Source organism: Dinoponera quadriceps, unplaced genomic scaffold (genome assembly GCF_001313825.1).
Source record: "Dinoponera quadriceps isolate SergipeBrazil2010 unplaced genomic scaffold, ASM131382v1 scaffold586, whole genome shotgun sequence".
In the NCBI taxonomy this organism is placed as follows: domain Eukaryota; kingdom Metazoa; phylum Arthropoda; class Insecta; order Hymenoptera; family Formicidae; genus Dinoponera; species Dinoponera quadriceps.
Genome location: NW_014554764.1, coordinates 216,533 through 240,114, shown reverse-complemented (window position 1 = coordinate 240,114; position 23,582 = coordinate 216,533). Strand labels below are relative to the sequence as shown.

General features: G+C 39.5%; 5 protein-coding genes across 5 annotated transcripts; 3 read left to right on the top strand and 2 right to left on the bottom strand.

The window, feature by feature from the left end:
• The first annotated feature begins 396 nt into the window (after window positions 1–396).
• LOC106741546 (axoneme-associated protein mst101(2)-like) lies at window positions 397–1,365 on the top strand. Its single transcript, XM_014613675.1, has one exon. It carries the CDS (start codon window positions 397–399, stop codon window positions 1,363–1,365), a length of 969 nt encoding a protein of 322 aa, XP_014469161.1.
• Window positions 1,366–3,233: 1,868 nt separating this feature from the next.
• On the bottom strand, window positions 3,234–7,812 carry LOC106741583 (homeobox protein ceh-30-like). The gene is made up of 4 exons (XM_014613717.1): window positions 7,704–7,812; window positions 6,968–7,126; window positions 3,648–3,751; window positions 3,234–3,530 (listed from the first exon to the last, which is right to left on the bottom strand). The coding sequence occupies exons 1-4, from the start codon at window positions 7,810–7,812 to the stop codon at window positions 3,234–3,236; spliced, it is 669 nt and encodes a 222-aa protein (XP_014469203.1).
• A 4,761-nt stretch (window positions 7,813–12,573) lies between these two features.
• Window positions 12,574–15,028, top strand: LOC106741585. Its single transcript, XM_014613718.1, has 6 exons — window positions 12,574–12,812; window positions 12,924–13,124; window positions 13,721–13,893; window positions 13,988–14,295; window positions 14,450–14,700; window positions 14,854–15,028. The coding sequence occupies exons 1-6, from the start codon at window positions 12,580–12,582 to the stop codon at window positions 15,026–15,028; spliced, it is 1,341 nt and encodes a 446-aa protein (XP_014469204.1). The 5' UTR covers window positions 12,574–12,579.
• Window positions 15,029–15,423: 395 nt separating this feature from the next.
• Window positions 15,424–20,681, bottom strand: LOC106741545. Its single transcript, XM_014613674.1, has 15 exons — window positions 20,566–20,681; window positions 20,239–20,344; window positions 19,984–20,086; window positions 18,837–18,965; window positions 18,454–18,598; window positions 18,208–18,313; window positions 18,042–18,144; window positions 17,823–17,971; window positions 17,558–17,653; window positions 17,181–17,199; window positions 16,869–17,054; window positions 16,576–16,717; window positions 16,382–16,487; window positions 15,872–16,096; window positions 15,424–15,627 (listed from the first exon to the last, which is right to left on the bottom strand). Exons 1-15 carry the CDS (start codon window positions 20,679–20,681, stop codon window positions 15,424–15,426), a joined length of 1,935 nt encoding a protein of 644 aa, XP_014469160.1.
• Window positions 20,682–21,502: 821 nt separating this feature from the next.
• Window positions 21,503–23,532, top strand: LOC106741544 (carbonic anhydrase 1-like). Its single transcript, XM_014613673.1, has 5 exons — window positions 21,503–21,560; window positions 21,878–22,150; window positions 22,699–22,955; window positions 23,112–23,336; window positions 23,419–23,532. Exons 1-5 carry the CDS (start codon window positions 21,503–21,505, stop codon window positions 23,530–23,532), a joined length of 927 nt encoding a protein of 308 aa, XP_014469159.1.
• Window positions 23,533–23,582: the final 50 nt, after the last annotated feature.

The window sequence follows — 23,582 nt, the reverse complement described above, 5'->3', positions numbered from 1 at the left end:
ACTCATTGTGAATCAACCTGAAATATAACTCCATTTTCCTATATGCTTTTACCTCGTTTCTGATTTCAATTTTCCATACTGCGGCGTATCGTTTTTCTTCTCGTCAATAAAAGCTGAAATAGATTCCGGTTTATTATATTAAAAGCTACATAAAACGTCGGGATGAGAATGGCAAATGAACGGATTTGGATTTAATTAAACGGTTAAATTAAAATCCATATGGTACTCTCGCCATAATCATCAGTACGACTCACACTGAAACGAATCTTGTATTTTCATACTTTAATGTGATTAATATCACTTTTACGATTCATCAGATCTCCTCATTAATCATTCGAATTTACAGCGAGACCGTTAGATTGGTACGTCGCAAATCGCGAGTGGTGCGTCTACACTATGGTGGAGGATCAGCCAAGTGTCCCGGAAAGTTCCGACAAAACGTCACAAAAACACAAGGAAGTCGATACGCGAGATGTCGATTCGCCACGTAGATACCAATCGGCGAACACCGACGAGGAGGAGCGCGGTTTAACTCTGTGGTGTGCGAAGTGCCACAGGGCGAAGAAGAAGAAATGTCGCGAACTCGAGCTGGGAAAGTCGACGAGACGGCTTCTCAAGCGAATAAAGAAGCGAAGTAAGGAGGAGTGCGAGAAACCCGACGACGAGGCGGTCGCCGGTGTATCAACGGCGCCGCATCGAGAATCGATAAGCCGTCGAAGTGCCCCGGAGAAATCCAAGAGAAGTCGTAAACAAGACGCGGTGGAAATGGCCGATAAGGACGTTACCGAGAAAACCAAGAAGGTGCGGAGGGCGAGCAGGAGGGACGAGGAGGAAGCGCGAAAGAGGCGCAAGGAGGAGAGGAAGAAGAGGAGAGAAAAGCGTGAGCGCGAGGAGCGAATTCCGCGCGTCGTGGACGCGCAACCGGCAGCGCCGACGGAAATCCTGAAGAGTTGCTGTTACCTGTGCGCGCAGAACACGCTGGCGATCGCTGGCGCGGCGGCCGGGTTCAAACCGGAGCAGTCCGACAAGTGCATCCAAGTTTCCGCCCATAAATTTCACGAGGCGACGTCCGCGCTCGATAAAAGCTGCAGCGCGATCGTGCTGGTGCGCACGGTGCAATCGTCCGTCAAGGTGAAGACGCGCGAGATCAGCACACTGTGCCCCGGCATGAGCGTGCGGCGCAAGGATACCGAGCCGAAGACGAAGCGCAAGAAGTTGAGCGTATTCCCGAGGCTGACGTGGACGAAGTGTCCGGCGAGACGACACGTTGCCTGCGAGACCGATAAGTCCGCCAAGCGCGATAACGCGGAAAAACGCGAGCGACCGAAGTACGAGAAATGTTGTGACCGCAAGAAGAACGCCTGAATCTCGCGAGCCACTTGAGCTAATGTTCAACCTGGCCGATAAAAAGAAATAATTACCCGCATCGCGTCCAGTTCATTTCGAATGCTGTCATTTTCTTTCACGCTCCGCTACATTGCAACCTTGACTCGACTCCGTCGCATTCCGTAACTAGACTGCATCCTCGAGAGATGCTACTTTTCCCGACAAATTTTTCTCCTTTATTGCAAAATTAAAAATATATACACATGTATCATTGATTTTTTCGTTGGAAAAAAAAAGAACAAGGCTCACACGACGAAATGTAATTTACTGAAGAAATGAGAGTACGCTATTTCTGTTCGTGGACAGTCTTCGATACTTCAGACCCTCTTTTTCAGTGTATTCGATTTTAGAATGGTCCTATTTCATTTTTCGATAGCACCGCTCTGTTGTACCGGTGAATTTTACATAACTTGACGTTAAGAGATGAGCGACCTTAAGTCGAATGTATATTTGAATCGCAGGTTGCGCACGAATCGTTTCGATAACACGTGTAACGCTGCTGCTCGGTCCCGTATCTTCGTTGATAAATTGTAGCTAGCCGCGTAAGCTTTGTTCGCGCGCGAGCGAAGAACGCGAGTCGTTAAACCAAGAGTCGGTAGAGAGAAAGAGAGAGAGTCAGAGAGAGTGTGCGTTCACAGAGTCTTACGTATACGTAATTATTTCATCGAGCATAAAACCACCCCCATTCCTCCTCTCTCTTCTTCCCCCCTTCGATCTTTCTACGTCGTTATTCTCGCAAAGTTTGACAGGCGATAAGAAGTTTCTTTTTATTATCGCGCTCTTTATTAAAGACGGTGCAGCGTGGCTTTTTCCCTGACACACTTTAGCCTTAATTATATAGCTCCTTCGTGCTTTGTTCCATATGGTTCCAAGCGAGATCGGATTCTCTTTACAGCTGTTCGAAGGAAAAGAAGGGAGCAGCTCGAGATATTAAGCACTCCTTCATACACATACACATCAAGCTCGCATCGTTTTCATATTATTTTCACGTGTCCGTCGCGTGGTATCCCTGCGCACGGCGTTTCGTGTCTCTTTCGCGTCACTTGCACGTGACTGCCACTTGAATGCAATCTTATTCTGTCGCTACCGTACGTAAACGTGGGAAGTCACAAGTAAGCCCAGAACTCCGTCTATGCTTCACGTGATTCCCGTAGGCGTTACATAAATCAGTAAATCGTCCGTGTTTTATATACGGCGAACGCAATCGATCTGAAAGGCAGTACGGCGATTCGAAGCGATTGTCCGTATCTCGTACGTGACCATCTCACAGACGCGCAATCTTATTCCTCGGCAATCAGGGACGTGGAAAAGTCGCGGGTAAATCCAGAACTCGTCCATTTTCTTTTTGTGTGCACAATCCTCCTGGGTATTACATAAATCTACAATTGCAGCATTTTATATACAGTGAAAAAACAACCTACCCCAAAGAAAACTGTCCCGATTTCGTAAGATCGCCACTCCCGCGTCGCGCCTCTGTTGCTCTCGCATACTTCTAGCGTGTGTTTTATTTCATTACAACTAACATCGCAGGAATAAACTTAGAGCGTGAAGTTCCAGCGGACGTAAAGTAAACCCACAATCGTCGCGTTTTTATGTACAGTGAACGTATTTAGAAAAAATTACGAATTTTATCTACGCCGCGATCAGATCGCGATCCTGTAATCGTACCGTCAATGGTTACAACTGCCGTCCAAATCTACATCGACTCGGTATATCCGTGTGACAATGTAAAAAAAAAAGATGAATGACAATTTTACCGAAGACATCATAGTGGCCAACGGAAGGTCTTATTGCACTTCGCGGTCACCCGGCCGACGATCGACCAAGTAGTTCTAATCTGTGCGATGTCAGACCGTATCCGAGGACGATACGGTGGGTCGCGCCGGCAAGTTAGAGCTCGCGTCGTCCGATAACGGGCTGCCGAACATCAAAGGCGCCGCGTAATACGGCAGGAGAGGGTACTGGGTGGTCGGGAAGTACGTCGGCGGAAAGAGTCCTTGTCTTTGTGCGATTTTCAGCCGCGACGTCAGCTGCTTTTTCCACTTAGTGCGGCGATTCTGGAACCATGTCTTGATCTGCACCTCAGTGAGATTCAGACACTTGGACAGTTCCATTCGCTTGCTCACGCTGAGGTATTTGTCGATCTGTGAAAATGAGGATATCGAATGACGTATGAATATGCACATACGCATCCATCAGATGTATTTAAAAAGAAATGAAAATTTCGCGAGAGAGTAAAGCGCAGGTAACGCGAGTTGTACCTTAAACTCCGCCTCGAGTCTTTCCAGTTGTTTCGCGCTGTAAGCTTGACGCGGTTTCCGATCGATACCCGGTTTCCTAGATCTCCTGCCGCTCGGTTTAGGTGCTACAAAAATTATAATAATATATATCGGTATGTATAATTCTCGTGCGCGTACAATCGTGGGCACAAAGGTTGTCACACTTTTTTTCGATGCATTCAGAACTCATTTCCGGAAAATAAGTCCTCTCATTGAGCCGTTGGTTGCGTTCCGAACTGCATCGAAGAAAAAGTATAATAATCTTTCTGTCCGCGACTATACAGCCGACTTTATTAATGCTGTCTCATTCTCTAGACATAGTAATATTAAAATTTTCCAATCAAGCGCGTGATTTGGATATTTATGCATTATTACTGCTGTTTTAGAGAATCGTTGCCGATTCATCAAATTATCAACAGTCATAACGCAAATGTAATGCTCCCGATTGGAAATTTTCGGTCTCATTATACTTAAAGAATAGAACAGCATTAATGGGGTTTGCTCTACCACATGATATTCAATGATATTCTGCCAACTTTCGATTGACTGGCAACAATTATCAATCGTCACGCGACTGGAAGTGTCAATCACTGGGTGCGTCGATATTCACATCTTGGCCATTGCTAATTGTGTGAACGTCTCTTTAGGCTCTTGACAGTTTTCTGACACTCTGACACTCGTGAAGATTTATCGCCGCGATAATCAAAATTTAATATTCTAATCGTGCCTCTTAATTCTTCGGCCAACTTGGCGGGCTCGAGCTCAATTACCATCTCCTTACGATTTCGGCGCGTCCATCGAGTTCTGCCTAGAATTACCGAACGTGTCTAAAACGTGCGGGACTGTTTGCGGAATGTGTGACATCCTACTGTCAATATCGCGCAGGCGAAGCGGCAACGAGCTGCGCAAACAGTTTATGACGGAGAACGTTTGGATGCGATTATCGTCGTAGTGCAAAGAAGTACTACACATTTCCTTTGAAAAGAAGATATGAGACATTATAACGTAATTAGCCGCGCTGAAACAATACGGCGATTGTTAACCACGTCGGCAAATATCCGCGAATAATTCGCGTTTGAGCACAAATAACGAAGCACCTGCGACATTGTGGAATAACAACAACAACTACTATACAGTGCCGCCTTGCAACAAGATAGCTCCCGTCTCTTTCCCGTCTAATTTTTATCCAATGTCTGATACTCTTTTATAATCTGTCAACATCCTGAGAGCATTATTTAATATTTATAGAAAAAAGTTCTAACGATCTCATTTGATTATTATTTTACGAATAATATCACCGCGTATATCGCATTTTCTTCACTTTCTATCCACGACATTCGCAATACTGTAATAGAGACTTCAACAAGATGAATTCGACGGCATATAGCGCGAGGTTATTAAAAGTCATGCAACTTGAATGAAAATGATAAAACTTTATACTTTTGTCGTACCGTTTCACAAAGAATCGCCTTCTCATCACGTTTATGCAATGATTTCTTCGAATGTGGTGCATGCAATCTGCAGACCGAACTATGAGTTAAAGAATGTATCATCTATTTTCGTGTTAGTGCCTTTTCACAAATTGTCAACAATACTAGCAGTAACTCGCTGTTCCCCTAACTTTATTTATTCGTGGAATCCTGAAAATAGCACGGACTCGCCTGACGGAGACTCCTGAGATCGCAATGCTTTCACATAGAAATAGACATTTTTTGCTCTTTTCTTATGTTTAATCACCAGTTAGCTGCACGGCCCTTACACGACGTGTCAACAAATAGATGTCGCGTGTTTGTACAAGACCTTTCCGTTTTTACATGGACCCTACCAGCATGGTCTACGTGGTATGAAGAACGGCACAGTTTCACCAGGTAGAATATCACAGATACCTCATATATTATATCCTTTCTCAATGTGAAAATTGTGGTTTCACGCGTCCGAAACGTCACTTACGTCTGCTTTGACACGCTTAATTTGTAAGTGGTTAACTATTGTCAGTGCAAATCCGCGTACGGCACACATCATGCGGGTTCAAAACGCTTCGACACACGTAACGCTCTGTGCTCGAAATAGGAAACCCGATGGCGCAAGTATATGCCGCAAATAACGTTCAAGAAGCGCCTGGCGTCTATTGAGCGATACAACAGTGTAAAACACCTGTTTATCTAACATTTTTTCTAACAGGAGATACGTGCGAGGCGACACAGCACGCTTGTTAAATATCTGTCGATTTTACGTTACGTCATTGTATGAAGGAAATTAAACGTGGCGTACGGTCTTGACTATAAAATTAATTGGCACGAATCGCAGGTAAGGTGATTGCGTTTCTTAGAAAGAGGAGGCCTGCCGTTGCGGCCGGAAAAGAGAATGCTTACGATGACGAAAAAGAAGAACCGGCGGTACCAAGATTTACGAGTATACAGAGACACTTAACACCTTCGCGGAAGATGATTAGACCGACGGTGTTAATAAATGGGCACCTAACAGCATGGCGGATAGTAGCCGGGAAGAGAGATCGGCAATGGCGGATTTCAATCTTGTTTCAGAGTCGCGAAATGCTTGGGAACCGAAAGCTAACGCAAGGTTTCGTGGCGTGGAGATTTTCGACAGGCCGAATGAACTCGCGTGGCGCGTCTGAAGTAATAACGTTACAATCGTAACAAACGAGACAAAGAATACCCAACAGTTGCTGAATCGCTGAATTGAAGAGATATTTGATAGAACAGCGGAATATGTATTGGACGCTGGTATTGCGTGACAATGAAAGCCAGAACGGCTGGAACATTGCGATTTGAGTAGCGTTCTGTTCTTTAGCTGCCTAAGCATTTAATATCTCGCCGATAACGTGCCGAAAACAGGGGAGTGCAGCAACTGGGCCACTGATGTGTGCCTCGCGTGTCGAAAAGCTGTTACTGCAGGCGCCTCGTGTAATATCCAATATTCGTTGAAGCCGAGAAAGAGGGGTACTCACCTTATATACCTCTCTCAGCATTGTTCGCGAAAATGGAATTACAGCGGTAAGTTATTACGAGTGGATAATAATTAGAGTTCTTTGTCGTCGCGATTCACACCGGCAACGTTCGTGCCTCGGACACGAAGAAACGTTTCTGGCACTGTAACGAATTTTCTTTCGCACGTCTCAAGTATCGGCTGACTGTTTCTGCAGGGGGAAGAAATTCCTTTTTCTAAAGGTAAAATCTGAAGAAATTTTCCTTCGAATGGAAAGTATGTGTGTGTCAAGAATAGTAGTCAGGCTTTATTGATCTTATCGACAGTGCGTGAATGTTTTAAGGATCTGATCTTACCTTGCAAGCCAAACAGCTGACCAGGTTTTGTTTGAGCAAACCAGCTACTGTACAATAAAGAGGCTGATGCGAGCGATGTTGCAGAATACGCCGTAGGATCGGGTAACGCGCCTTCAGGATACGGTAGCCCCGTATGGGTGTACAAACTTCCTTCTATATCTATCAAATCGTAAAACATTTCTTGAGACAACGCACGGTAATTATTCCCTTCAAGTTTTCTGAGACTCTGTTGCATTGTATTTTTCCATGTTCTATTCTAAATTCACCCTTAGAAGTTTAGAAATAAGCACGAGTCATTATTAACAATGACGAACAAGTATTAAGCTTTTTTGTCAACGATGTCGTACCAAAATTAATTTAAAGAAAAAAAGAAGATAAAAGTTACTTATGACAATATATTCATATATATGAATTTTTGGAAAAATATATACGAAAAAAGAACTCCATTTTAGCAATAGAATAGAGATCAAATGAAAACTCGGAGGTAAGAATTTATATATCTGTTACGACGACTGAAAACGTTCGTTTGAATATTTGAATATTCAGCTGCATTAGAACTCGGTTGAGACAACTGGAAAGTCTGAAAACGATTGACTGAGTAGAAATGTCTTACAAGAATTTTTCGGTTTTTATAACCAAATTTTCGTATGGTCCTTAGGCGAAAGAAAATTCGGTTACACCGACGGAATTTTATTTTCTCCGTGTAGAGCGTGAATGTTTATGATAGTTTACATACCAGAACGGGTAGCAGGTATCGCGGTAGGCCTGACAAAGTGTCCCTCAATCCTGTCGTCCGTTTCGTCTTGATCTTCTTCTCTGTCACCCGAACTGTTCTCTATCACCATTCTCGAAGTTTGATCTCTCTTCTCGTTTCTCCCGAGGATACTGTCGATGGTGAAAGCACTGGACGCGGCTATCGGCGAGGAATTTCTTCTTTCATCCTGTTGTTTCTGAAACTCTCTGTAACCCTCGCAGCTGGAATCAGACACATATTCGATGGTCTCCCGATTGGCGATCGGCGATTTACAGCCCCGCTCGTTTATCGAGAACGTTTCGTTCTCGCTCGACAGCGATCTTATCCGGCGAAGATCATAAACAGCGTCGCTCATTTTCTCGCGGTCCTGGCAGAGTTCCATGTTGCGAAAAATCATCGAATCCGGCTCATACAGTCGATTTTCTCGATTTCACTTCGACAACGGCATACGTTCTAGTAGTTTGAACTCAAATTCGCGCACTTCGGATACGGCACATTTGACACCGGGTCACTGAAATAATTTGACGCCTCTTCTCACGTGTCTTCTTTGTGTGTCGTAAGAAATATTGCTGAATTGTTTATTCGGACAGGTTTATGATTCGTCTACGAAACAGTTTTCGTGTTCATCTATTCATCTATCCATCGCCGCACGGTGAGATTAGTAGAGATACAGGCGTATATATATTATTCTTGTCAATAAAACGTCTTATAAGACGAGGAATATTTATTTACGAGTCGGTTGTATGTTTAAGCGGTTTAGCACGCGTTATCGTTTTGATCGATCACACCTGATCGCGTACTAATCTCCCTCCGAACCGCCCGAAAGCAAGTACTTCCGAAAGTATGACAAGTGGCACGTGTCTGTGGTCCAGAGAAGGACCTCCCCAGCATCCCCACCAGCTTCCCAAGGGAAGGTCATCCCGCGAAGCTGGAAAATATCTCGCACCTCGGATCCCCCCCCACTTACCTGGTATCTTCGACCGGAGTAGGGATCACAGGAACGCGGCGGTTTATATATGATTTCATATTTTATACCCCTATTGTTATAGCTTTCAAATTTCGCCATATCGTTTGCAATATTTGTACGAACCGTCTATTTTCTCGTCATCAATCGAATATTTAACTCGCAAAGTTCAGCAGCGATACTTATGTTTTTACGTGACATGCATAAATACGACGTGCAAACATGAAATGCACAAGTAAAGAGATATAAAATATATTCGTAGGATCTCTCTAAAATTTCCGTGGTCTTGCACTTGTATCATTATTCATCGATCGTGGTCGTTATTGAAATTGTACGTATGACAACTTATGATAAATATTTTATTCAATGTGGACTGTTTCCCTTCCACTTCAAATTTCATATTTTACCTGCGCAATATTACATAAACATTCATCGCGTAATATATTTCATACGTTACGTTGTTACCATCATTAAGATATTTTTTCCCTTGACAATACAATCGAAGCAACAGATTTTTCAAGTGTGTACGACCGGTCTTCTATTCCTTACATTTCCATTTTATTGAACCATTCGCATTTTATGGTTCTTTCCCAAAAAGTGCTTGAGCCACGATTCGGCTTGCGCAGTAGCGGGTCTCGCTACATCGAGAAAGGGTTCATCTGGGATCAAAAGGTGAAACTCCGATTGGTCACAAACGCGCACACCGCTCGCGCAGTAGCCGCCTTCTTTGACCCCTCTATCTCGAAATTTTATGCCGGTAAAACGATGGTCGCTTCTCTCTTTCCCGTCCACGCTTTAGCAATGGATAAACGCTTCTGCCACACGAAGAACGTCGTGAAAAAGTACCGCAAAACACTTCTTCACGCGTTTAGCGAACTACGCGCAGTGGTTCTCTCCTTACTCCGAGGAAGCTCATTTTTCCCTTGAATTCCAACAATTATACCTTCCTGACAAAATATTACAAGCCACCACTGGCGATATAAGAATTTCACTCGCGACCAGGGCCTCGAAATCAAATCGACACGATTTATTGATACCCGATGTACTGATCCGAAAGATTCTTAATCCAATTCGTGGAAGAGGACAAATGACTAAAGAAAAAAGAGCGTTAAATACAAATACCTGTAGTACGGTAAGTCTTTGAAGCGCAACAAAGTAAAAGTATTCAATGCTCAGTGATATTTTCCCGTGTTGCGTCCTTACGTGCGGCTCGAGACTTTCCTTACCGATGATAGTCCTTATCGAAGCATATCGTGCTATTTCTGTTTACGGGCACGGTATGCGGTCTATTTTCGCGAATGGCGCGTCCATTAGTCTCCGGACTACCTGTGCCAATCTCAATGTTCATCCTCGCGCGCCGTAAATCCACTCGGCTCCACGCTTTCGCGGCTAAAAGGACCAATGGCGATTGTGAGCCCTTTCTACCGCGCGGCTCCCTGTCATCGATCCTCCGCCCGATCCACGTCTGAGTTATTTCGTCTTTGCGGAAAAGCGTATATTATTCTTTCCTTATACATTAGACACTTCAGCACGTAGTGTCGTGTCCCGGAAACGTGGTTATTATTAATCCTCGGCTGTCCGATATAAATTCGAATAACGTAACTATTACGTTGGAAATACTATTATTCTTAAAGATACAAAAAATTGTACAGTAATTTATATTAATACGAAAACTACTCAGGAGAATGGCGTGCCATTTTGTAAATAGGTAAAAATAAAATTCGATTTGAAGACGACGTATCGAAAATACAAAACGCACCTACTGAAATCACATAGAATCGTCGAGTATGTTTAAAATAAAATCATGTTACAAGTCTTCTCAAAATATCTTCTCGACGTTACCGTCAAATTGACGGAACACCCTGACGACTAGCGGCGACTTGCGAGCTAGTTCGTTTTACGTTTAGACGCGAATTTACGTTCGCCCGACTCGTGTCGCGTACGCTTTTTCGCACGCCGATTACACGCAGGGTTGAACATTTTACACGTACTTGCGACCGGGACAAATATTGAACCTTAAATACATGAAGTGAAATGCGCTTAAGCCGTGTCGTTAGGTGCGAAGAGAGGAAGTAACGATATGGTCAACGCACACGTTAATTTACGGTCGAGGACATCATTTCTTAGAATCTTCCTAGCATGAACTCTCACACGTCCTTTATCAATTTTTCGTAATTGCTCAGTGTCTTCCCGAAAATAGTCTAAATCGCGAATTCGATATCACAGTAGTGAATAAAATTGCACAAACTGAGAATCGCATGCGGTTCGTATCGTTAATTGCTGCGATCGTCCTCGCAATCACGTTGATCCACATAGAGATGAGGAATTACATTTGTATTATGATTTAATTAACACGCTCCGTTTGTTTATTCGATTGTATGCGATTATTCGCGACTTACATGCTTTATACGCGATCCACCTCGACGTTCTTCCGTAAATGTTTCGGATAAACGATCCATTTGCTCTCTGCGAAGTTTACTCTCACGTTTGATGCACGCTGCGCTAGGTAATTGAAACGATCAATCAAGCACCTGAGAAAAGGAGGGTGAACTCACGCACAAACCGCCGCAGGTCGTGTTCACGCAAAAGGGGAAGTGCGCGATCACACCTCAGCTGTGAGCAGTTAAAACCACATCTCCGGGTCTTCTACTGAAAAATAATATCCCGTAACGTACATTCCCTGTACGTTAAAATATGTTTAACTCAAAGCGCGAAAAACCTTCAATGTTCCCTATTCGCTTATATCATTAATCTTCTTTCCTATTTATTTGCCTTTGTGTACTATTTCGTACTTCAGTATATTCTTTGTATTTCTTAAATAGCCAAATATGTCAAACTATCTAAATATAGAATATTTAGAAAGTTTGTTAGAGAATTATATCTACACATTTTTATTACTTATAAATTTGTAATACTTTTATTCAGCAAGTATCGAACGAGTAAATAAATAATTTTCGCACGATAATATTTTATACGACGTATATGCGAGCAATTTCGCAATTGCGACGCCATTAATAATCGCGTGAGAAACGTTTATTTTAGTTGGAAGGACGAGACGCGCGATACGCGAGGATTCTTTCGAAACTGCGCGATTAATTTTCAGTAAGCTCCGCGTTATAACTGGCCGCTTTTGGTGTGTGTACAGATATAGCCACTCTCGCGAGATATTAGACAGGTGAGCGCGTTCCCAGGGGAACAAAGCCCCCATTACCCTGTCTTACCACCTCGACCTGGGCGCTCCGGCGGACCCTTCGCCGCTGAAACATTCATAAGAGCGTTGTAAGTGGTTTTTAATAAACGTATTTAATCATGAGTGTCGGATTACGCGTAAATCGCCCGGCGCTGTCACCAATCGCGGTGGGATTAGATACGGATTTAAACAGATGTTCCAGCAACCCGCTTTTACAGGTATGCGGGCGTTCTCTTTCCCGATTTTGATATCGAGACGATATCGATTTGTTTGATTAAGCTATGAATAGCACGGTTTTCTAAACAAATTTACTTTTACGTGTAAAATATATTTCACAGCCAAATTTAACATAATATATAATTTAATCGCATAATATGTCATACAAATCTGTAATTGTATTAAAACTGTTAAGAATATTGATAATAAAGAATGATTTTTTTTTTCAAAGAAAAAATAACTTGTAACGGTAACGACGTTGCAAGTAACATGTTATTTCCCTGATAAAACGGTAGTAACGCAGCTCATCAGCAACATTACGGTTAAGGCAATTATTTCTAGCGGACAAGAGGATTATCACACGAGCGTATCGCCTTCTCCTCACAGTCGTCTCTGTATTTCACAGCGACGAACTGCCGTGGCATAACTGGTATTAAAAACTTCATTGCGACGTGATGAAAAGTGTTAGTGCAAAAAATTACGTGATAATGCACCTTCTCGCGATTTTTTCCACAATTTGCGCGATATCGGCGCAAGAATGCTTCGACGACGGCAACGAGTTCTGCATCAACCAAGACGACATACTTTCCATAGATCTTTTACCCGGAACGTTTCTATTTACCGATCAAAACGGCAATACCTCCAACACAAGCAAACTTCCGACAAACGAAAGTGTAGACGGATCTTTCGATAGAGCGTTAAACGAAATGGATTATCATAGGTGAGACTCGAAATGCGATTCTTGTGAAATGTTAACAAGTTGCAAAGCTGAAGACGCACGCACAAATATAGTTTTTACGTTGACATTTTATCTGTTGATACGTAAAATCAGGAAAAGAATGAACGAGTACCTTTGTCACGGCTACATGGCGGAAGAAATATTTAAGGAAGTGAGCACTCCGAGAATAAAACGACGTCCTGAATCTTCGCCAAACAACAATCTGCGTAATTTTTTAAGCAGTGACAATGTTACGATACACGACAAGCTTCTGTCGGACGAAGGAAGCTCGAAGTATAAAAATTGGCTGCAACGGTAAGCGCCGAATTGAAGAATTGTGAAAATGTCCGTATTTTAAATTCTATTTGCTATCGATCATGCTTGCAACGTTGAATGAGATATTGGCTGCGTTCCGCAGAAAAAGCAGCTTAGTAAGCGCTTTTCGCTGCCAACAGCTTTGCAACTATTGTAAGATTTTCTGCTGAACGACCCCAGCGATTTACGCTTTTCCAACATGTTTACTAAGCGGTCGCCATTTTTTCCAGAATACTTTTAATATGCTGGACCGTCTAGTAAACATGTTGGAGCAGCATAAGTTGCTAAATGTCTTTCAGTATAAAATCTTACAATAGTTGCAAAGCTGCTGGCAACGCAGCGGAAAGCGCTTGCTAGCTGCTTTTTCTGCTAAGAGCAGCCATTGTGATATAAGAAGTTGAAGAAGAGATTATAAACTTAATTTGGCTTCCGAGTTAGTGCCGCGTCCTTCATGAATTCGTTTCCGAAGTTTCAAATTTCACGAGAAGATTATATCGAACATCGCGGCTTTAATAAGTACTTTACTGCGAATTTTTGTCACATTCAAAACACATCTTTCTCGGAAAAGTGGTTAAACTATTTTCTACCGGTAACAGCACAACTACATTAGATGATATATACCGACATTACGCACCTCATAAGAAGATAATGAAAAAACAAGATGCCCAACATGAAAACATCGAAGAGTTCGACGGCGAAGTGACGGGTTTCGCGATGCAAGCTCCTCTGCCAACCGGAAAAGTGGGCTTGCACGAGCCGTCTCACGAAGGTAAGAATCCTCAGGAGGCTATAGCGCGAAATCGTCGCGAGGAGATGCACGGAGGATTCGCTGACGCATGATGTTTGTATATTCCACCGAATAGGCGACACGTTATCGTCGTCGTCGGGACATCACAGCTTTCACTACGGGCCGGCGTATGGCCACTATCATGGCGACTTCGGACATCACGGCAACCATTTCGGACATCACGGTGACTTCTTCCCGTCCATCCATGAGGAGTACTATTACGCACCGCCAGCACATCATCATGATCAGGAGGAAGAGGATCACAGGCCTTCTTATTCCAAGGGAAAGGGCGATCTCTCGGTCAAAGATTTCTTCGAAATTGCGCTCACCGCTCTTGCCTTCTTGGCGTTCGGACTCTTCCTCATTCAGCTACTAATGAACGCGGTATTCAAATTCCGCCTCATCTAAAAACAACAACCAATTATTTTCTGGAAATACCGTCTCATCTCAGCGAAGGTCTTTTGCAACGCGGAGCTGTACATAGATTTTCTGATGCACTGCAATGCGATGAAATTGAAGGATATTTCTTATATTTTAGAACAACAACAATCCGCCCATGATGATGACTACCGGCAGGCAACGTGTCAAACGGCACGCAATTCCCGTTCCCTTGTCGTCGATCAGTAACGATGACCTGAACGAATTATCATATCGCGTCTTGAGGTCCATAGAGGCGTCTATGATCGCCGAAACGGACGCCGGCAATTGTCTGCGCAGGATGCTGTGTGAGAATAATCGATACTCCAGGGAGACTAACGACGGGCGTAGGATCTGGATTCCCGTTTGGAGGTAATCCAGGTTGCAATTTAACGGCAACTGTCTCGGCGTGAGATTCTCAGGATATCACTATGCTCCTGGGGACTGGTCGACGAAGTATCAATGGTCGGCAGTTTGGAGTTGAACACACCTTGAAATCGTTAACGTCGAGACCGACTTTTTCAGCCTGGGTATGAGTTGGCTGTCGGGCAGAGTGTTGAGCAGGACTCCGTGGTCGGCAATGTTGGACTCTGTGAAAGCATCCATTCTCGGCTTGGGCGGAATCGATTGCGCCTCCTTCTATCCCGGGTGTAATCTTGAGAAGGAGCGGATTAAAAGACGACGCAGGAAGAGGAAATAATAATGATATTTTCTTAATATAGTTTTAAAAAATCGAGTTTTTTCCATTTTTCGTCGATATTTTTGGTTTCTTTCCCAAGGATAAGAAAATTTGTTTAGAAAAAATATGGCAAGTTTGAATCGAACACACGTGAACTTTTCTAAATGAATTTTTTTACCTTTTGGAAAGAAACCGAAAAAAATCCGCAGAAAAATAAAAAAAGAATCGAATTTTTCCGAACCTTCAAAATAATATTTTTTAAGGAAAATAAGGTATAGATGGAAGAAGCGATTATAAACGAGCACTTTCGCATATGATTTATATTTGTCAGTAACAATGACAGCAACTTAGTGGATCCACTAATAATCGTAATCTACATTCTATGATTATTATAAATATGTAATTTAATCAATATATCACGTTATATTCTTGTCATTGTCAGCAACATGTCCCTGGATACATGTGTCACTGTAATGACGTGGAATGGGCAGAAGCGTTGCGTGTGTAGTTCCACTAGGACATACATGAAAGACGTTCCTATTGCTTCTATTTTGCAGCGGCCGACAATTTTTCAAAAGTGGCATTTTGCGCTCGTCGTACAGTGTGCGGAACTGTGCAACCTCGAAGAACGAAATCGGGTTTTACTTCAAAGTGAATTATCATGAGGCGGATTATAAAAAAATTTTCGACGAAAACAGCGAACGTTTATTTTTTCTAAATATTTGCGGAGAGATAGGAAAGGAAAGAGACGACACTTATTTATGGCTCCATCCATTAGTTATCCATTAGTGCATACGACAAACTAGCTCATCTAATAATCGCTAAACCGCTTAACGGTAAATTCTTCACTGCGACGTGACTTACTTGCTCCATGGATATTCCAACCGGCTTTCTGCTTATTACCCAAAGTACACTGTTCCTGTAACTTATCATCTTCACGGATCCCCAGTATACGAAGTAATCGCGTTGAAAGCATCGCATAATGTTCGTTACGAGGAAGGGCGTTAAACGGACAGAAGAATGAGCTGCTTGGACAAAAGGCAGTGTCCTCAAGATATTATCCAGAAGTGGATTAGCATTTGCCTGTAACTATAAAACAATATTATTCAACGTACGCATATTGTTTTCTTAACGTTTAAGCGCAGGATATTGCCGTTCTCCTTTCAAAGCACTTGGTTTGAAACATATTAAAAACACATATTTTCCTCTGTGAAATAATTATACAGAGAAAAGTAATCTAATTTAGAAATTATTTTTCATAAAATTATACCATTAAAATTCTTAATTTTAATGATTTATTTATGTTTTTATTTATGATAATTATTTATTTATGAGAATTAAATTATTTTTCTTTATATAATTCTTTTTTTATACCTGAAATAAATACACTAAAATTGTAACGCCGTCGTCTCTACGAAGAGCCGCTTCTTGGGTCTCATAATCACTCTTAAAGTGCACCGCGTGCAGTTCCATTGGCATACTTTGCATGAATGCATTTATATTAAGGGTACGGATAAATGTACGTTACAAGCATAGATAGTAAATTCATTAAGGAAGCAAAACGAAACCTTTCACCGTCAACTCGATGTTCGCTTCCGTCCATATTAGTCTCGCCCCAGTGGAAATGGATTTGCGAGAAAGTATAACTGCTTGCGAAAGGACCGTCACGCAGACATGGCCGTTCTGTTTCCCATTTCGCACTAAGAATCACTATGAGCAGTAAGTACAATCATTTTTACATGTAAATCATTTTACATAAATAATAGTTTATTCATTCTGCGTGCACAATTAATCATATTAATATTGGTCACAATGATATATATAATATTTTATTGAATACGAATTTTTGTCTTTTTTTTACCAGTATATCCGGTGTTGGTAAGTTTTAATTTCTTCGGCATGACGTTGTAATTGCACCACTGCAAAGGATTCAGTTCTATGACTCTCATATAGCCGATATTCAAATCGATCGGCGATTCCAATTTACCCTCGATGCTAGCCAATTCTTGTATCAATTGAACATTTTCTTTATTGCGCTCATAATTATCTAATTAAAAAATCGATGTTTTCATTATATAGTTTTTTATGAACAGTGCAATATTAAATTATATATATTGCACCTGTCAACGAGCTCATGTCGATGCAACGTGTCACCGCGATATGCGCTACTGACTGATGGATTCATGTAACTGCTGTAAACACAATATTCAATCATTTCTGTTTGCGCGAAGTAGTATATTTGAAAACATCGTGTGATTTTTTCATTTTGTAAAAATTTAAAATGAAATAAATATGCGTATATGTGTAACGCTTACGAATCGAAAAGACGGAAAGAATATGAAAGTCACTACGTCAAATGCAGAGAATAAAAGATTTAGTAGAATTTAAAAAATTAACTGTTTATGAAAATTAAAACATTATACTTATATTTTATATTTTAATTGAGTTATAGGAGAATATATTACAAAAAGTGAGAAATATTAAAGATATATGTGCAGTAGATTATAGAAATTAAAGTAAAATATACAAGTATTTTTATTAAGAGACTACTAAAAATATTTTTCTCCCTCGTAAAAGCTGAATATCCCTTCGATTTGATTTTATGAATTCACCATTTTTGTCCTTTAACTTCCGAAATTCGTTAATCTGAAATTTTTATTAATATATTTATATATATATTACATTATGTATTCTTAGAAGAAAGTTTATAAGCATTCATAATAATTTTGAATTGATAGAGATTCCCGTCATACAGTAATCATCGTAATTTTCTAGTTGATTAATTGTAGTCGTATAATATGCAGAAATAATTCACTTGACACAGTTGTAGCGGAATAATGGTTGGAAACACAATCCATTGGGCGCATTCGGGATTATCAGAGCGATTATTATCTAAATTATAGGATCCATGATACGTATAATAATGCAGACAATCTGTTGCTATTCGCATCCAAGATAGAGAATCTGAAATTATGGAAGTGTCATTTGATCTAAAATATCATATTAGATGAATCTCTATTTTCTGAACATTCACTTGGTGGAATTTTCGTCTCTGAGCCAGCGCTCTGAATGTATTTTAAATTTTCCGAGATCCTTTCAAATTTGATATTATTCCACTGACAAGATCCTGGTTGCACCTACAAGACAAATTCATTTATAAAAACGAATATAAATTTTAATACATTATAAAAAATACAAACCAGAAATAGATAGGCTAAAACGCAAAAACCGTCCCTACGTTTTAGACATTCGTCTGAAGTTAAATATTTCCGATTCCAATGTACCATGTGACATTCCATAGAAAACCTATGATATTTTTAGACATATAATTCCAGAATAAATTTGACGATTATTTCTCTCGAAAGAAGAATATAGTCGATCCAAAGAGGCAGTAGCTAAATGTATCTAATACATATATGCCTTCTCGCGAGATAATATTTTCTTACCAAGTGCCATTGATCGTATGTTCAGCACCTCTGCAATTTTCCTCGCCCCAATGAAAATGCGCATCGTAAAATTCGTATTCATCATTCATAAGCGGTCCACCGGATATTGTCGATGGGATTCGATCACCACTGAGAGAAACTCGCGCTGATACGACGAAGGAAGATATTTATCAAGCCCAATCGATTGCAAAAGCTACGTTAAATCTGTTTTGTTTTGCTGAATTAGTGTACACTTATATAACTAAAAAAAGATAGATATACACTTAAGACTTAGTGAAAAAAAAAAAGAGAAAAGAAGAAGAATTAATGCAAGCTAGTGTAGCCAGTTCAGCAAAAAAAAACAGATTTATATATATTACAGTTATTATAATGAACTAAATCACCTGTTACGCCGTCATTAAACAAAGTTGCATTTCCATCTTTTAGCCAATGCCCGTTTATAATTAACGGTGGAAATCTCATAGGACGCACAATTTTGTCAATTAGATCGATCGGTGACTGACCACATTGTTCTGAAGCTTGGATTAATATTTTACTGTGTGTAATATAAAATAAAAATAACATACTAACTAATACATACTCAATATATATGACCTGATAACTCATCAGTACAATATGATTGTTTTTACTACTTACTTACCAGTGTCGTCTACGTAACTTGTCATTTTATTTCATTAATTAAAAATAATTTACCAAAAAGATAACACCTATAAAATTTTGTATGACGTGACGACGATCTGAAATTATCCCGTTATTGTCAAGTTTTATTGGTTTCATCAAATTATTGATCCTTGAAGTTGGCCAATATATATACAAGATGTTGAAGAATAATAGTATTAATGTAATTAAGTTTCTGATTGATCATAATTTATTGCATCATCTGTGGCGAAAAAAATTCTTCTTCCATGAAGAAAATGCTGCGATCTATAGTTTCTCACTATATGATTAGATTTGTAATCATAAAGACTTCTGAAAGCTTCTATCTGTTACAGGATGCAAATGATAATAGATAAGTAGCGTTATTAATTGCATAATTTTTTTAATCCGATTAATGTTTTTCTTAAATACCTGACAGAGAGATATTCTTATCGCATTCGGCAAAATTATCCAAGTAACGCATTCGTTATAAGGGGGAAAGGTAAGCGAACCTGAATAAGTATAATATGTAGAGCACATAAGTGCATGCGTCATCCAACGTAAACAATCTGCGAAATATAATTATATAATTAATTAACAGATATTAATATTGATATTTCATTGATAAAACTTTCCGATCTAATGTTTTTATTAAAAATCGCGTTAAATAGGAAATTTTAATAAAATTTTCAGGTATCTCTAATTTTTTTTTTATAAGAACAAAAATATGTTATATAAAATTTTTAATTTGTTGAAAGTTATTATTTTTGCTGGTAATTGAAAGTAATGAAAAGAAAAAGATGGAAAGCTCCGCAGAAAAAGCGATCTATTTTTCAGCAGATACTAATATATATTTATTTCGTTCGTTAAAACTGCCTCGCATTTTAGGATTACCCGGCTTAATATTCACAGTGCTATTCATGTATTTTATTTCCGACAGCTTGTCAGTGATCGGAGCGAGCGCAGGATTATCTGAAATTCCAGGGCAGCCAACGACCTTTACATAAAAAATATATATCTATTATGAATGATAACAATGGTCTAGAATATAATGGCTTACGCAGAAATGTTCGATTTATTGGAAAATTGTATAATTCCTGGTATGCCTTTTCAGCCAAATTTTCATTTAATTTTTCTTTACTATTATACCTGCATGAGATAGGAGAGTATTGCAATCCCATCAGGCTTGTCATAGCATTTGTCGATTGAACCATAACGCATATTCCAATGCATAACTTGCGCCTCCATCGAATACCTTTTTGAGAAAGAATTCACATACCATTTAAAAATTATATTGACCTCACAAAAAAACTCGAAAAAGAACGATATTCATGCAGTTTGTGAGATTGTGGGAATGTGTGAGATTTTAATTAAACGAAATCTAAATTAAATATGCGATGAATGTATTTTCTCAGTGCTTTGCGCACGTTGTTTTTTAACTCCTATTAATTAAGACATTAAATTAATTTCTCTAACCAAACGTTGTCGATTGAATGTTCCGCGCCACGAGAGTTGTAGGAGCTCCATCGGAATTGTACATTGATAAATTGAAATTCATCATTTTTCAAAGGACCGCCACGCATTATCGGCATTTTTCTGTCCATCAGTTCAATACTAACTAGAAATTATTAAAACGTGTATAAATATGCAGCACAGTGATCTCCAAACTTTATCAAAAATAAAATGAAATAACCTGTTTTGCCAGTATTTGTGAGTATCGCTGTGCCATCGTTCGACCAATAATTAGTCAAAAGTAAGGGTGGAAATTTTTTCGTCCACACGGCGACTGGACTGATGTCAATTGGTGATTGCCGCCATTTCGGTAAACCCGAAGATGATGTCGTTTGTAATTTTTCTCCTTATGTACAACATGAAATTATATTTATTTTATGAGATAAACACGTGAAACGTATGTACTTGGAAGTAAATGTATATAAAATAAGTATTTGTAATAAAATCGTTATAACTGTTAAGAGAAATGTACGTGTCGAGCATACATGATTATTTTCTTACGTGATCGTACGCTTTTGGATTTGGAAGTCATTTGTATATTACAATTGCAATTTCGGAGTTTCGCACGCAAATGATAAGATAAAATTAAAAATCTATTGCTTTCAAATGGGACATGTTACTTTTGATTGGATATTGCAACCATCTTCGCGCTCCCTTCATGCTGTCCTTGCAGGTTGAAGTGTGTTTCATCGATTTTCGAGATTAAGTAAACCGTCATTTGACGTTCCATGTCATTTTATATTTTTGTGAAAGTATCCTTGACAGAAGTTATTACGGCACGAAATGCCGGAGAAATTTTGAAGTAAACCGTTTACCTGCATACAATCATACGCAACGCGTGGTTTTAATAACGAGTTCGAAGTTGTATGACTCGAATGTCCCATAAAATATTATTATAAAAATGTTAGACAGCTCGTTAACGGAAAGTCTGATTGCGGGTTGCTGCACTCTTCTTTTAGGTGCGTATCACAAGAAAATAAGATGTGATGATTAAATTATGAATAGTTCATTTTACAGTTAAGAAAAATTATACAGATAATATACATCGTAACCTCCGAATATTGAGAATTTTTTTTGTCAAAATTGGAGAAGTTACATAAAATAATATAAAGTAAAATAATAGCGGTGTTTAAAATCTGGATTATTATTATAATGATAGTTTTACATGTCTAAATAATTACCAGTCCATATTTTTGTGATATTTAGAATATTTAAATTTTATTCGTGTTATTCCAAAGATCTTGATGATGTCACGGTAAATTTTCTTTCGCTGTAGTGTTTCTACTATTCGAAATCGTGGATTGGATAGAAGTATTCACATGGCCGGAAAATGACGAGAATATTCTTCCGACTTTTTCGTTCGGATACGCTCACAAGAATGGCCCACATACTTGGAAAGACCTATATCCTGAAAGCGCCGGTAACAATCAATCACCTATCAATATCTCTACCAGATATGCAATAGTAGTACAACCATCCGAGCCGCTTCGATGGAGCAGTTATAACAGCAGCCCTCTGTCAATGTCCCTCTCAAATGACGGGCACACTGGTAAAATATTTTACAAACTTTTTTAATATTTTACGAATCACAAATAATTTCGCAGCGCAAATAGCAAATATTGATTTGTCCCAAGCATTTACAGGAAAAGTCCATTAGCCGCTTATTGTAATAACTGGATATATAATTTATTATTAACAAATAATAGATTATTAAGTTAAATAATGATAGATCATTATCGATACATACTGACTAATATTAATCAATATGACAAGTATTAATTAGACCCTGCTTCTATTTCACCTGAAACATTTGTACGGAGAAAAAACAAATGTTGCCTATGATTCGATTTACATATAAAATTATGCAATAAATTTTTACTAAATTATGGGGAATTTTTCTCCATAATTTTCCCAGAAATTCCCATTAAATTTTTCATTATGTACTGCCTGTGAATTTACAACATGATTAAATGAAATAGATTAATTAGAATTATATAATGATATAACATGCTCTTTAGAATTATACAAAGTGCTCATTAAAATTATATAACATGCTCTTCCTGTTATATATGTTTAATCATTTATATTAATTTATAGTAACACTTCGAGGAATCTGGACAGAGACCTCCTGGCCTCAGCTTCATGGAGGACCTTTGTCTAATAAATATGATGTTTTCAATATTCTCTTCCACTGGGGTCCTTGTAACCAAGAAGGCAGCGAACACACTTTAGATTACATACGTTTTCCCATGGAGCTACAAGTTATCCACATAAAGCACGGAATTAAGTCGCCAAAAGACGCGATTATTCTCGGAGCTAGAGACGGAATAGTGATTGTTTCATTTTTCCTCCAAGTACGATTTTTTTCTATTAGTGAATGCTTCATAACGTAATTTTATCGAAAGGCCAATGAATACACTCTCCGATTGTACCAATTTAGATATATCACACGTGAACGATGTGATTTATCGTAATCGCATTTAATTGTATTATGCTCGATAATATCATAGGTAAGCGCTATGGATAATCCTTATCTGGATCATATCGTGAGTAATTTGTGGAGAATTATCAAACCGAATTCAAAGGTCAATATACCACCTTTCCCGTTGGAATGGATTTTTGCACCTTTCGACAGAGATTACTATACATACAACGGTTCGCTCAGTCAACCTCCTTGCAGCGAAATCGTCACATGGATTATCCAAAAAGAACCGATCGTTATATCTGCGTTGCAGGTAGAGCTACACGTTGAAGCTGCTAAGATACTTGCTTGCTATCAATTTGATAATTCACGATGTACATAATCTTATATCGTAGGTGGAGAGATTCCGAAAAATCTGCTCAGTAGATGGTCCGTTACTTCTAAATTGTCGGCCGGTTCAACCGCTGAACGAACGTGATATTTATTTCTACGAAGAGAGCAAATCGTAATATATTGGTGTTTGCTTTTTTAAAATTGTACATGGTGTACCGCGTACGTA

Coding starts and splice junctions, on each gene's coding strand:
- LOC106741544 (XM_014613673.1), top strand. CDS start 21,503: ATGTTAGACAGCTCGTTAACGGAAAGTCTGATTGCGGGTTGCTGCACT. Junction 21,561..21,877: donor TTGCTGCACTCTTCTTTTAG/GTGCGTATCACA, acceptor CTTTCGCTGTAG/TGTTTCTACTATTCGAAATC. Junction 22,151..22,698: donor CTCAAATGACGGGCACACTG/GTAAAATATTTT, acceptor ATTAATTTATAG/TAACACTTCGAGGAATCTGG.
- LOC106741583 (XM_014613717.1), bottom strand. CDS start 7,812: ATGGTGATAGAGAACAGTTCGGGTGACAGAGAAGAAGATCAAGACGAA. Junction 7,127..7,703: donor GATACCTGCTACCCGTTCTG/GTATGTAAACTA, acceptor ACGATTTGATAG/ATATAGAAGGAAGTTTGTAC. Junction 3,752..6,967: donor TCAGCTGTTTGGCTTGCAAG/GTAAGATCAGAT, acceptor TAATTTTTGTAG/CACCTAAACCGAGCGGCAGG.
- LOC106741546 (XM_014613675.1), top strand. CDS start 397: ATGGTGGAGGATCAGCCAAGTGTCCCGGAAAGTTCCGACAAAACGTCA.
- LOC106741585 (XM_014613718.1), top strand. CDS start 12,580: ATGCACCTTCTCGCGATTTTTTCCACAATTTGCGCGATATCGGCGCAA. Junction 12,813..12,923: donor AACGAAATGGATTATCATAG/GTGAGACTCGAA, acceptor ACGTAAAATCAG/GAAAAGAATGAACGAGTACC. Junction 14,701..14,853: donor ATCTGGATTCCCGTTTGGAG/GTAATCCAGGTT, acceptor CGACTTTTTCAG/CCTGGGTATGAGTTGGCTGT.
- LOC106741545 (XM_014613674.1), bottom strand. CDS start 20,681: ATGCCGATAATGCGTGGCGGTCCTTTGAAAAATGATGAATTTCAATTT. Junction 18,966..19,983: donor CACTGTGAATATTAAGCCGG/GTAATCCTAAAA, acceptor TCCAAGCTTCAG/AACAATGTGGTCAGTCACCG. Junction 16,718..16,868: donor TACCAACACCGGATATACTG/GTAAAAAAAAGA, acceptor TACTGCTCATAG/TGATTCTTAGTGCGAAATGG.